The 13,196-nt window shown below is 39.7% G+C and overlaps 2 protein-coding genes and 1 long non-coding RNA gene across 3 annotated transcripts; 1 reads left to right on the top strand and 2 right to left on the bottom strand.

Moving 5' to 3' along the window:
* Positions 1 to 7,381: 7,381 nt before the first annotated feature.
* On the bottom strand, positions 7,382 to 8,146 carry LOC141651315 (uncharacterized). Its single transcript, XM_074459032.1, has one exon. It carries the CDS (start codon positions 8,144 to 8,146, stop codon positions 7,382 to 7,384), a length of 765 nt encoding a protein of 254 aa, XP_074315133.1.
* Positions 8,147 to 10,049: 1,903 nt separating this feature from the next.
* On the bottom strand, positions 10,050 to 10,637 carry LOC141651313 (uncharacterized). The gene has a single exon (XM_074459031.1). It carries the CDS (start codon positions 10,635 to 10,637, stop codon positions 10,050 to 10,052), a length of 588 nt encoding a protein of 195 aa, XP_074315132.1.
* An 803-nt stretch (positions 10,638 to 11,440) lies between these two features.
* On the top strand, positions 11,441 to 12,951 carry LOC141652179 (uncharacterized). Its single transcript, XR_012547009.1, has 2 exons — positions 11,441 to 11,758; positions 12,312 to 12,951. It is a non-coding gene; the product is annotated as an uncharacterized LOC141652179 (long non-coding RNA).
* Positions 12,952 to 13,196: the final 245 nt, after the last annotated feature.

Below are 13,196 nucleotides of genomic sequence, written 5' to 3'. Positions count from 1 at the left end.
CTCAGGAGGATCTTGTTGCGGTGGCCATTGATAGGATGGATGTGGCGGCACAACTACAGCTGCATTGTGCTCAGCAGGACCACATCTCCCGCAGCAGATCACCGGCTGTTCCATATAATGGGACATCGGTGACGGGTCAAAGGTACTCAAGCCTTCCCTTTGACGGTCTTTCACCTAGAACTGTCTAGGTAGTACCTGTAAGGCCTATCAAAACAGCACTCAAGGAAAAAGATCAGAACGGCCTCAAGGGAAAAATCCCCTGAGGCTAAAAACAGATAAAATTTAACAAATAAATAAATAGATTGCCTCCCCGGCAACGGCGCCAAAATTTGATACTGTCGTTTCGTACCAAAAATAAAATACCTAGATTACTGCTAACAGAAGTCAGCGGCAAGTAGGGTCGATCTCCACAGGGAGGCGGTGTACTATCTATTTGTCTATTTATCTGTCTAAATGTCACAATTGGGGGTTTTGATTGATTTTAACTAAACTACTAAGGCTAAAGGCAAGAGAAAAGGGATAAAGGGAATTAGCAATAAGAGAAAGGAAGTATGCTAGGAGTCGGTCCACCGTGGCAGCTATCAGATCTTATACTATCGGGAATACTAAGGCGATTAGACTATTGATAAGAAGAGCTATGGTCGTCACCTTTCGGTCCTTAAACCGCCCTAGAGCGTAAACAGCTTAACTTTCGCCCTCACTGCAATACCCTATTGTAATTAAGCAAGCCTTCCCTTCCAATCTTTCGATCTAGGTCGGGGTTAACTAAATTTATGGTCTCCTGCATGCATTCATTCGACCGGATAACAATTAAATTGCCTAATACAATTCCTATCGCAAGACTAATCTATATAAGTCAGTTAAAACATTGCTACCACGGCTTCCCTAATCCTAACATACTATGGGGAATTAGTTACTCATGATAAAATAAACAAGAACAAGAATTAAAAGAGAATTAAACATTAAATTAAGAAAGAAAAGGGAAGAAACGTTCTCAAATAATGATCCTAATAAAAAGCAAAGTAACAAAGTATCGTTCCAAGAGAAAAGAGAGAGTCGAGTGTCTCCTGATAAAAAGCATGCGTAGGGACATGTTTTAGGCTTGAATCTACTACTTTATGGTCCATTCCTGCAATTAAGACAAAATACACCAAAGTAGCATATTCGGGGCATTTCGTAGCATAAAACCACGATAAAAGCATAGAAATACGTGCATAAATTAGGCTAAAAGACTACATAAAATGCACGTATCAAATCTCCCCAAACCAAACCTTTACTCGTCCCCGAGTAAACTAAATGCAACTAAAGGAACGGAAAAGATAACTCAGAGCTAGCTACAAATGCCCACTTAAACCAATTTAATGCAAGCAAACTAACACTTATAGCAAGACAGTCAAATGCAAACGAGTTATAAGATGTTTATAAAAGTAGCTGAACCGTCGACCTTGCAAGACCTTTAATAATGGACTCTCACGGGTCACTCTTCTCTCATGAAGCAAAGGGTAAGCAAATGAATGTAAGAGAGAAGAAGAAAAATAGTCGCTCACCTAGACTACGACCCACATAAACATGCATGCAACTAATATGATAGACAATTCTAGCTACCGTACATACATTCCAACCAAACAAGGTCCTGTCACAGCCGAGGGCTTACAAAAATATGGTAAAGTGAGGCAATGGGTAGGAAAAGGCAAAACATTTATGGGAATGTGGAGGTATAGGCGGCCAAGCTAGTACCTAAACAGAACCATATGAAACATATCCATTTCCAACTCAATTTTGAAATTAAGCACATGCCCTTCATTTGGCATAAAACTCACCAAACCGAACCAAACATACTCCTTAAACGATATAAGATAGAACATAGGAGCAGAAACCGTCAACCATTTTTTTCTCATTTTTCTTTTCTTTTTCTATTTTTTTCTTCGGTTTCTTCTTCTTTTCTTTATTTATTTTCAACTTATTTTTTTTTCGTTTTCTTTTTTTTTTCTATTTCTTTTTCTCGTTTTTTTTTCTCATCAACCTCCTTTTCTTCATAAATTACCAACTCCAAATCAATATGATATGAGCCAAACTTGATACAATAGACAATATACCGCAAAACAATCTAAACTAGCTTGACAAGGCAGGCTAAATTTGGATGTAGCTAAGGGTCAACTGCGATTTGGCTAATGTGGAGTTTATGGGTAAAAACGAAAGAAAAGGGAAATGTAAGCACCTCCTGCATGTGACACCAACCACTAACCCGAATGTATGAAGGCAAAAAGCAATTGAATTTCATAAACGTGCAAATTGATGATACATGTTATGCAAGGAATAACTACTCACAATCCTACATGAAACTGGTCATAAATGACACCAGTTTATAAGGCTCTAAATCTTAGAAATTATAAGTAGGTTGCCAAAATTTCAGGTCAAGTCTATTCGTTCAGCTAAATTTAAACATAAACTCGTAGATTATGCAATAAGACAATGCTAAAAGATAACAGTTCAATGCAAGGCTTAAGCAAAAAGACAGATATAGTGCAATATCATCATGTAAATCTACCGTTCCGACTCAACCTATATGCTAAAATAAACGTGAATATTTTTGAATTTTTGAAAATTTTTCATTTTTTATGAGATTTTTGATTTTTATGAAAATAAACAACAATGCATACTGAAATTGAACGTGATAACAGAAATGCAATAAAAACAAGATGCAGACACAGATATGGATGCAATAAAAACAAGATGCAGACACAGATATGGATGCATAACCTCCCCAAATCAAACTGTACAATGCCCCCATTGTACCAAAACATGGAAAGGAAATGCAAACTGAAAGGAGAAAGAGAATAAATGCGGAAAAACTCACAAGATTGCGCGAATAAGGGGACCTCCCCAAACCGACCATGAAATGGGAGGTTGCTAAGGGCCCGGAAAACCGTCTCAGGAAGCTAATCCAAGTCAATAGCACTCGATCGAGAGGAATAGTAGCTGATCGAGTGAACTGGGCATTCAAAAACTGCTCGATCGAAAGGTAACTAGGTCGATCGAGTGGTTCTCCTTTTGCAGGTGGTCGATCGAGTAGAGGAAATGCTCGATCGAATGGATTTGGCAGCAAAAGTGCTCGATCGAGTACAACAAGTACTCGATCGAGTGATCCTCTGCGTATTCCTGCAAAATGCAATGAAAAACAGCCCGCAACTGACAAAAACAAGCATACTGAGATAGTCTATGGTATAAAAACCATTTATTACAACTAAAATGAATTAAAATGCAAAAATAAAATCGCCGGGTTGCCTCCCGGGTAGCGCTAGCTTCAGTCAGGTCCCAGCTCGACCTTCTTTTCTTCAAGCTCCTTTCAAAATAATCACAATCAAAACAGCTCAAAGCGCGCAGCAACCTGTCAAAAAGCTGCGCATGTGCTACACAACAGCATAAGTAGCACCAAAGTGGAATAGCAGAATAGGAAATAAAATTAAACAACCGTTTAAGTCTAACAAATTTCCTATGGGCGCTCCTAAATTTATCCACGAAATATAGGAGCGCGGGAGCAATTGTCAATAATTTAGGGCTCCAAATTAGATTAACAATTTTAAAATGACAAGGATGGTGAGAAATTGCTAATTTATATGTCCACATATGAGGGGGTATAGCTTTGAAAAAGGAAGCATGAATAAGACGAGGCAAATTACAAACAATAATGAAATTACCATTTACTACCTCAGGTTGATCACTCTTAATGACGGAATCATAGATAAAAGAATTCATTACCTCTTCCGTGCTAGGAGTAATTACCGACTCAGTTGTCCTTTGTCGCCCTCGGTGGAACCCGTCCCGTAAATCTCAGCCTCAAGCGCATCTAACTCGGCTTTGAATAAGGGGGATTCACCATAACCGTTATCATCGTCAAAATCATCATCAAAATCAAGCCCAAATGACGAACCAAAGCTCCCAATGGCCAGACTACTAGATCGAGAAGAATTGTCATTCGATCGAGCGCTTTCCTCCTCTGCGTGCCACTCGATCGAGTAGAAATTCCACTCGATCGAGCACCTTCTCCCGGAAAATCACTCGATCGACCAATAATTGTCACTCGATCGAGTGATTCCTCCCGTATCTGTGCTGAAATCTTCGCGTGGGACAGTGAAATATGATAGGAACTCGTCATCCGAGTCGTAGAGGTCATCCTCGGATTGGGCAACACGGTTTCTTCAGGGGAAAACCGCTCTCAAAGAAGGTATACCTCTTCTTCTTGCATCTCGGTACCGCTAATCGAGCAACTACAGCCTCGAGCTCATGGAATCGAGCGTCCATATTTTTGTTGCTCTCTTGCATTTGTGATACAAGCGTCGCCACTGAATATGTCCACTCCGCGATCTCTTCTATCTCCATCTCAGCTGCTAACTGAGCAACTGCAGACTCGAGCTTATCAATTCGCGAGAAGTATTCTTGCGCTTGGAATGCAAGTGTCTCCATCAAGGATTTCAGCTCCGCAATCTCTTCTTCTTGTATCTCAGGAGGATCTTGTTGCGGTGGCCATTGATAGGATGGATGTGGCGGCACAACTACAACCGATTGCATTGTGCTCGGCGGACCACATCTCCCGCAGCAGATCACCTACTTTGCTCCATATAATGGGACATCGGTGACGGGTCAAAGGTACTCAAGCCTTCCCTTTGACGGTCTTTCACCTAGAACTGTCTAGGTAGTACCTGTAAGGCCTATCAAAACAGCACTCAAGGAAAAAGATCAGAACGGCCTCAAGGGAAAAATCCCTTGAGGCTAAAAACAGATAAAATTTAACAAATAAATAAATAGATTGCCTCCCGAAACGGCGCCAAAATTTGATACTCACGTTTCGTACCAAAAATAAAATACCTAGATTACCGCTAATGTGTCGGGCAAGTAGGGTCGATCTCCACCGGGAGGCGGTGTACTATCTATTTGTCTATTTATCTGTCTAAATGTCACAATTGGGGGTTTTGATTGATTTTAACTAAACTACTAAGGCTAAAGGCAAGAGAAAAGGGATAAAGGGAATTAGCAATAAGAGAAAGGAAGTATGCTAGGAGTCGGTCCACCGTGGCAGCTATCAGATCTTATACTATCGGGAATACTAAGGCGATTAGACTATTGATAAGAAGAGCTATGGTCGTCACCTTTCGGTCCTTAAACCGCCCTAGAGCGTAAAATGTGACTTAACTTTCGCCCTCACCGCAATACCCTATTGTAATTAAGCAAGCCTTCCCTTCCAATCTTTCGATCTAGGTCGGGGTTAACTAAATTTATGGTCTCCTGCATGCATTCATTCGACCGGATAACAATTAAATTGCCTAATACAATTCCTATCGCAAGACTAATCTATATAAGTCAGTTAAAACATTGCTACCACGGCTTCCCTAATCCTAACATACTATGGGGAATTAGTTACTCATGATAAAATAAACAAGAACAAGAATTAAAAGAGAATTAAACATTAAATTAAGAAAGAAAAGGAAGAAACGTTACCAAATAATGATCCGGAATAAAAAGCAAAGTAACAGTGTATCGTTCCAAGAGAAAAGAGAGAGTCAGAGTGTCTCCGGATAAAAAGCATGCGTAGGGACATGTTTTAGGCTTGAATCTACTACTTTATGGTCCGTTCCTGCAATTAAGACAAAATACACCAAAGTAGCATATTCGGGGCATTTCGTAGCATAAAACCACGATAAAAGCATAGAAATACGTGCATAAAATAGGCTAAAAAGACTACATAAAATGCACGTATCACCTATCACAGACGAAAACCAAAGCGATCAGACCTCAAAGCCAGAAAGAAATATGACCACATAAGGGTTTAAACAAACCCTGCCGAAACAAAGAAAATACGAGGGATCGGGGGCGGGCGACCAAGACAGACACACAATTCGACAATCTCATAGCCATACAACAAAGTCGAGACCAAAGGATAAGAAGGATCGATCTTTGAAACGAGAGGGTTTAATCAGGCAAGAGGGATCAAGATGGGAGGAGTGAACCTTTCGCCGGAGCCAGGCCATGGAGCGACCTAACTCCGGCGAAAGGTTGGGCAGGAGAGGGTTGGCAGTGAGGGGTGAGAGGAAAGGCGGTGGTGCAAGGTTAAATTATTTGGGTTTTTTTCTAGAGAGATGAGAGAGAGAGAGAGAGAGTGCTCCGATTTTTGGCTTATAATGATTGATAAATTATACTAGGTTGGTATATGGTACTCTAACTAAAACATTGCTTTGTAGTTAGTTCAAGAAGTTGTGATTACTTAAAACTCTTCTTCAAATGAAAGAGACAACTCAACTAAAACCGAGCCAACTTAACTGCCTTTTTTCCCTTTCAAAAAGCCAACAAAACACCCTCTTATTCTTGTTTTAGGGGCTATCATTCATCAAAATTTGATGATGATAAGCCTCATTTACTTTGTATAATCATAATATTTAGTTATGTACCATAATAAAGTCTTCATTCTCTCTTTATTTGAGGTTTTTGTACCCAATTTTGGGTTATGTCTACCCATTTGTTGGGTTTAATTATTCTCCTTGGTGAGAGTGGCGTTAGATTGTATTTCATTTGTGTAAAATTTTTTCGTTAATGAAGATTTATGCAGTTTGGGACTTTTGACAATTCTGCATCTACAATCGATTACATCAAATTCATTTCTATGTCAATACTACTTTAGATTAAAAGAGCCCCTCGTAAAAGGTTGTGTTATGGAACAATGTAAAAGAAGGTGTTCATAAGTGTTCATATTTTTTTTTTTTTTTTTTTTTTTACAGCTGTAAATAAAGGTTTTACAGATTCATGGCCTGCTTTGCTAGATTATGCGCAAGACCATTAAGACGTCTAGGAATGAAGTTAAAAACTAAGCAGTGAAAAAAACTAAAGGAGGCCCGAATATCCTCAAGGATACCCGTAATCCTGTGATCCCCCTTTTCTGACTCCGCTAATTGAGTTACAAGTTGTAGGCAGTCCGATGAAATATCCAAGTGGAAAACCCGCCGCTCTTGTGCCCACATCACAATATCACGAATTCCCAAAGCTTCAGCCTGTAAAGCCGATTCCGCCCTGACACGTGCCTGCCTCTGGTCCAGCTCCCTCCCCGTGGCATCAGAAGCAAACCATCCGAAAGCCGCCTCATAATTACGATTCCAGCTAGCATCAACCTTCACACGTACCACCGCACAACCGGTCGGTGAACCCAGAATACACACCGGACGACCATTCCGAATAGCCAAAGCTTCCGTTTGAGGTGTCCCTTCCTCAATAACATGGGCAGTCTGATGTTGTCTCGAAGTGAAGGACTTCCACAAGATATTAGTTTGCTCCTGGATAACTTTGAAGACCATATTGGTGATACCTTGCGATGAAAGGACCTGATCCGTAAATTTTATTTTGTTCGCACTGACCATATAGCCCATAAGATAGCGATAAAAAGTATCACCTCTCGAGTCCTCTCTTCCCGTTTGGAAAGGAAACGAATCCAGTTGCATATCCAGTCGGATATAGATACTCCCCATGCTCCTTCCACCCGAATGCCTAAGTCAGAGCCCGCCCAAATTCGGCTGGAAAGACCACAATCTCGAAATATGTGCTCAGATGTTTCCATCACACGTTGGTTACCACCACACATGCTGCAGGAGGTGTCCACTTTAATATTTCGCCTATGGAATTCCCGTCCGATAGGCAGAACATTGGTGATAATCTTCCAAAGGAGAATTTTCCACATCTGAGGAACAGGTAAGTTCCAAAGCCCTGACCGACATAGTAGTCGGCCCCGATCAGTTAGTCTACTGTTGTGTTTAACAGTTTCTACTCTGTTCATGAAGTCCTCAAAGATCAAACCATATCCACTCTTTACTGTATAATCTCCCGTTGTCGTGCGTGGCCAGTAGATCTTATCCCTCTGCCTTACTTCGCAACGTGGTATAGCCAGAATTCGGTCCGCCCATTCCTCCGTGAACAAGCTTCTTATAAAGGCTTCATTCCAGTTACCATCACCAAGAAGAAGGTGTTGAACCTGTAAAGACGCCAGATGACTAGAATTGTGACCCAACCACTCAGCCTTAGGTTCCGGCCGGTCTCCCCCCACCCATCTCGCAGTCCACACATTTATCACTGAATCAATACCAGGTTTCCATCCAATATTCTCCATTACAAAGTTTAACCCATATAGGATACTGCGCACGCCCCACGAGCATCCGGACCCCTTGATAGGAGTCATCCCATGAAGAAAAACCTGTGATCCAAAAAGCTTTTGTCTGAACATCCTACTGAAAAGGGATTTATCCCCAGACACATCCGCCATCCATGTTTAGCCAACAAAGCCTGGTTAAGACATTGGACATTTCGAATGCCAAGCCCCCCCGCACTCTTTGGTAAACTCAGAAAATTTTTGCTACACCAGTGGAGTTTATTCCCCAACTTACATCCTGCCCACCAAAATTGTGTCAAAAGAGAGTTTATCTTCTTTGCCACACTTACCGGAACTTTAAAGACCGATAGAAAGTAATTTGATAGATTGGATAGAACCGATGAAATCAGAGTAAGTCGTCCAGCTGGTGATAGAAAGATCTTGTTCCATGACGATATGCGTCTGGTGACATGTTCGATGAGAGCAGTAAAGATCCCTTGTTTTGACTCTTTGAATTCCGCTGGGATTCCGAGGTATTTACCAATGCCATTGTTCTTTTTTATATTGAAAGCTTGCATAATCCTCCGAGCCCTAATCAAGGTGGTGTTAGGACTGAAGAGAATCCCAGATTTCTCAATGTTCAATCTTTGGCCTGATGCTTCGCAGTAGTCATTTATAATACGCAGTAACTCGGCCACCGCATCACCTCTATCCTTGAAGAAGAACACCGAGTCGTCCACAAAGAAAAGATGTGTAGTCGGCTGAACCCCCCTAACTAGTTGAATTCCATGAATTAACCTTTGTTCATTAGCGTGCTCCATGTTCCGGGAGAGGACTTCCATACACAGAATGAACAAATATGGAGATAATGGATCACTCTGTCTCAGGCCGCACCGCGGATGGAATTGTGGCAGAGGGATTCCATTTACCAGGATTTCGTAACTCACCGAAGTAACACAATTCATCATAAGTGTTATCAGTTTTTGAGGAAAGCCATACCTAACCAAGACCGCCTCCAAGAAGTCCCAACGAATTCTGTCATACGCTTTACTCATATCTGCTTTGAAAGCACATAATGCTTGTCGCCCATGCCTATGCATCGATATTTTGTTAATGGCCTCATGTGCGACCAGAATATTGTCACTGATGTTCCTCCCCGGGATAAAGGCATTCTGTGTTTCACTAACTAGTGAACACATCACCTTTGATAAGCGGTTGACAATGCATTTTGTTACAATTCTCATCACCACGTTGCAGAGACTAATTGGGCGGTAATCCGAAACCTCTTCTGGGCTTTCTTTCTTTGGGATGAGTGCGATAAAAGTCCTATTAAGTTCCCGTAATACCCTCCCAGAGTTCAGAATAGATAACACCGCCTTGGTAAAATCTCCTTTGATCATAGACCAACATTTTTGATAGAAGATTGCAGGAATACCATCAGGGCCCGGAGCTTTTAGTGCACCCATTTGAAAGACTGCCGCACGAACCTCTTTAGCGGAAAAAGGGCTGCTAAGACGATCCACTTCATCCTGTGAGAGAGAGTGGTGTAGATGTTTCAGTGTGTCTTCAAAGACTGCGCAATCCCGCCACTCCATGTTGTCAGTCGATGATGAATAAAGGTCCATAAAGGCATTCTGGAATGCATCCCGAATATGATCAATATCATAATACCAATTTCCATCCGACCCTTTAATCCCATGGATGTGGTTTCTCCCTGCCCGTCCTTTGACCCAGTTAAAGAAATATTTAGTACAAGTATCTCCATCAACCATCCACTTTACCTTAGCCCTTTGTTTCCAGAAAGCTGCTGCCGCCCTGGCAAACTCCGTTACTTCCTCATTTACTTTGGTATACTCCTCATCTCCATTCCCCGAGATGGCCAGCATCATACCATGCTCCAACTTTTGGTCGAACTCTTCCCATTTCAATCTCCATTCTGCTCTTTTGTCGGTGCCCAATGCTTAGCACACGTCCGGATTCTGGATAGTTTCCTATTTACTTGATACGCCGGCGATCCCGTGACAACCCTCTTCCACTCACCCCTAATTCTCTCCATGCATTCCTCATGGTCCAACACCCAAGCATCAAGCTTATAAGGTCTACTTCCAGTTGTGGTGACAAGGTTCAAATCTATTTCTATTGGAGCATGATCCGAAATTTGGATAGGGTAGTGCTTGATGCCAGTACTTGGGAAAATAGTAAACCAATCTTTCGACCCATATGCTTTATCAATGCGTTCATAAACCCTCTTATCCCCCTTTCGGTTATTGCACCATGTAAAGCGTGGTCCTTTAAAAGGGATATCTAAGAGCTCATTGCGAATTTTCCATAGGTTAAAATCATCCGCCCCTCCAATAGGTCGTTGACTCAAACTTAGTTTGTCACTTCGATAATCTACTTGATTAAAATCTCCCACCAACAGATATGGATCCTTGCAAGACCCAATCCATTCCTCAACCTCATGTAACACCGAGGCACGTTGGTTTACACATGGCGCCCCATAAGTGTTCATATTCATCTACAATAATCTTGTTGTTTTCTTAAATTTTGATTTGATCAAAATTATTTTGTATTTTACCTTAAAAAAAAACTAAATCGAGGCAAAGATAAAGATGTTGAAATCTAAATTTAGTGACATTGTTAATCCATATGATTATTGGACAACTTATAAAACACGTGCATAAATTGTAGACATGAAAGCATTAGATACAAACACCTAAAATCGTTATCTATTGTCTAGTGAATTGGCCACCTAAAAAGAAATCAAATATTAAACTATCTAAAATACAACGTTCAAGTGGTCCACTTGCAAATTATTTAAAAAAAAATCAACACACTTTTATATATTGGTTATACAAAAACATTAGACAGAAACAACTCAAAACCGCCCTCTTTATCTAATTAGCCACTTGTAAGGAAATCAAATATTCCACTTCCTAAAATGAATATACAAGTGGGCCACTTGCAAATTATTCTATAATGACCCTAAAAAAATCATTCCACTTGCAAAAATTTCTAAAATAGAATGAAAGTTACTTGTAAAACAATTCAATATACACCACATAGGCACATAGAAGATTGGATTATAATTAAGATCTTAAAATTAGTAGTAATTAATTAGTAGTTTGATGAAATAGAGTACGGAGTACGGAATATTGCATATAACATTCCAAGTAAATAGAAAGACAAATTTGGAAAAATATACAAAGTTGCAGTTGTGTGATTGCTTGCAAGTTGCATGAAAAGCACATAATACTAGTGCAAAACCAGATAAGATAAATCTCCAACAAACCAGGGACCAAAAACAACTGCCGCCCACCTTTCTCTTTAACTCTTGTTACCACTATATAATCAACACAATTTTACTCATTCTTCTAATCACTTTTTATACAATTAGACACATTATTGAAACGCAAGATACTATCTAATAATATTACTCAAAGATGAGGTTTAGTTGCAATGGTTGTAGAGTTTTAAGAAAAGGGTGTAGTGAAGATTGTCATATTAGACCATGTCTTGAGTGGATTAAGTCTCCTAAAGCTCAATCTAATGCTACCCTTTTTCTTGCAAAGTTTTATGGTCGTGCCGGTCTTCTTAACCTCCTTTCTGCTGGTCCTGACCATGTTCGCCCTTGTAAGTATTTTTTAGGACTACTCATTCTTTGTTCCATTTTGTGTCTCATCTCATATCCCACCATTTTTTGAGTTTAACACGTCACACATTGCTAGTGCTCACAATTTTTATATTTTTGACTTTTTTCGTGTACCTTTGAAAAGTCTCCCGTTTGACAATAGATTCTGGCTCCGCCACTTGTGGACATAACTAGGAGAGCAAGATTTATTGGAATTTTTAATAAAAATCCTTAATTTTTTTTTTGTTCTAATTTACCTCACTAAGTCTATGGTGACAAACCATAGACTTAGTGAGGTAAATTAGAACAAAAAAAAAATGACAAATTATCTACGTCTAATTTACAAATTAAAAAAATTAAAAAAATTACAAATTATCTACATATTTTTTTTTGTTCTAATTTACCTCACTAAGTCTATGGTGACAAACCATAGACTAAGTCTATGGTATACACATTTTATACGGACCAGCAAAATTACAAATTATCTACGTTTTACTGTATAATTTTAAATAATTTATTTGTGTAAATCTAATTGATTGAATTTCTTGTTTTCAGCTATATTTAGATCATTATTAAATGAAGCGTGCGGTCGAATAGTGAACCCAATATACGGTTCATCCGGTTTAATGTCAACTGGAAGTTGGCACCTATGTGAAGCAGCAGTAGAAGCGGTTCTTAACGATTTACCAATTACCCAAATATCGGTTGAATCAGCGGTCCAATATGTGAGTCCGGTCTTTAAAGCTTGCGATATCCGCCACGTGGCAAAGAAAAATAAGGAATCCCCTAAAGTCAAGAACCATGTCCAATTCAAACGGTCTAAGACGAAGACAATTATGATCCAACCGAATGATTTGAGCTCGAGCCGAAGTAGTGGTAGCGACTCCGGTTCAGTAGAAACGGTCGAGGACACACTAGCTAAGCCTAGTAACATAATGGGAAATCATGGGCTGGATTTAACATTGGGTTTTCAGTCGGCCCAAAACTTTGAGATCCCCCACAACCAAGAGATGTATGGGCTTTGATGAGTCAATGAGCCGATTTGAGTTGACTCTTGGACTACCTAAAATTTTCTAGGATGATTTTATTTTATGATTTTGATTGTTGTAGAAAAAAATAGGAAATTGAGTTGATTATTAAATATGTGTAATTAATTAATTAATTAATTAAGAGCAAATTTAGAATTTTAAGTTTACATCACGGAGTAAACAAAAAAAGTTGAGCAAGCCATAGTTATAAATTCTTGTTTAAGACGAACACTATTGATCTGAAGTTAAGAAGGATCAAATATAACCATGTGAGATAAATAAGACAAAGCATTGGAAAAGGTAAAAGACTTGTCGTATAAGCTATGTGGTGGAATATTTGACCTGTCTTAAACTTAAGACGGATAGTACCGTCTTAAGCAAGACTAGATACCGCTTTTACTTTTTTTTTTAT

This window comes from Silene latifolia, chromosome 4 (assembly GCF_048544455.1).
Source record: "Silene latifolia isolate original U9 population chromosome 4, ASM4854445v1, whole genome shotgun sequence".
In the NCBI taxonomy this organism is placed as follows: Eukaryota; Viridiplantae; Streptophyta; class Magnoliopsida; order Caryophyllales; family Caryophyllaceae; genus Silene; species Silene latifolia.
This window is presented reverse-complemented; position numbering and strand designations above follow the sequence as displayed.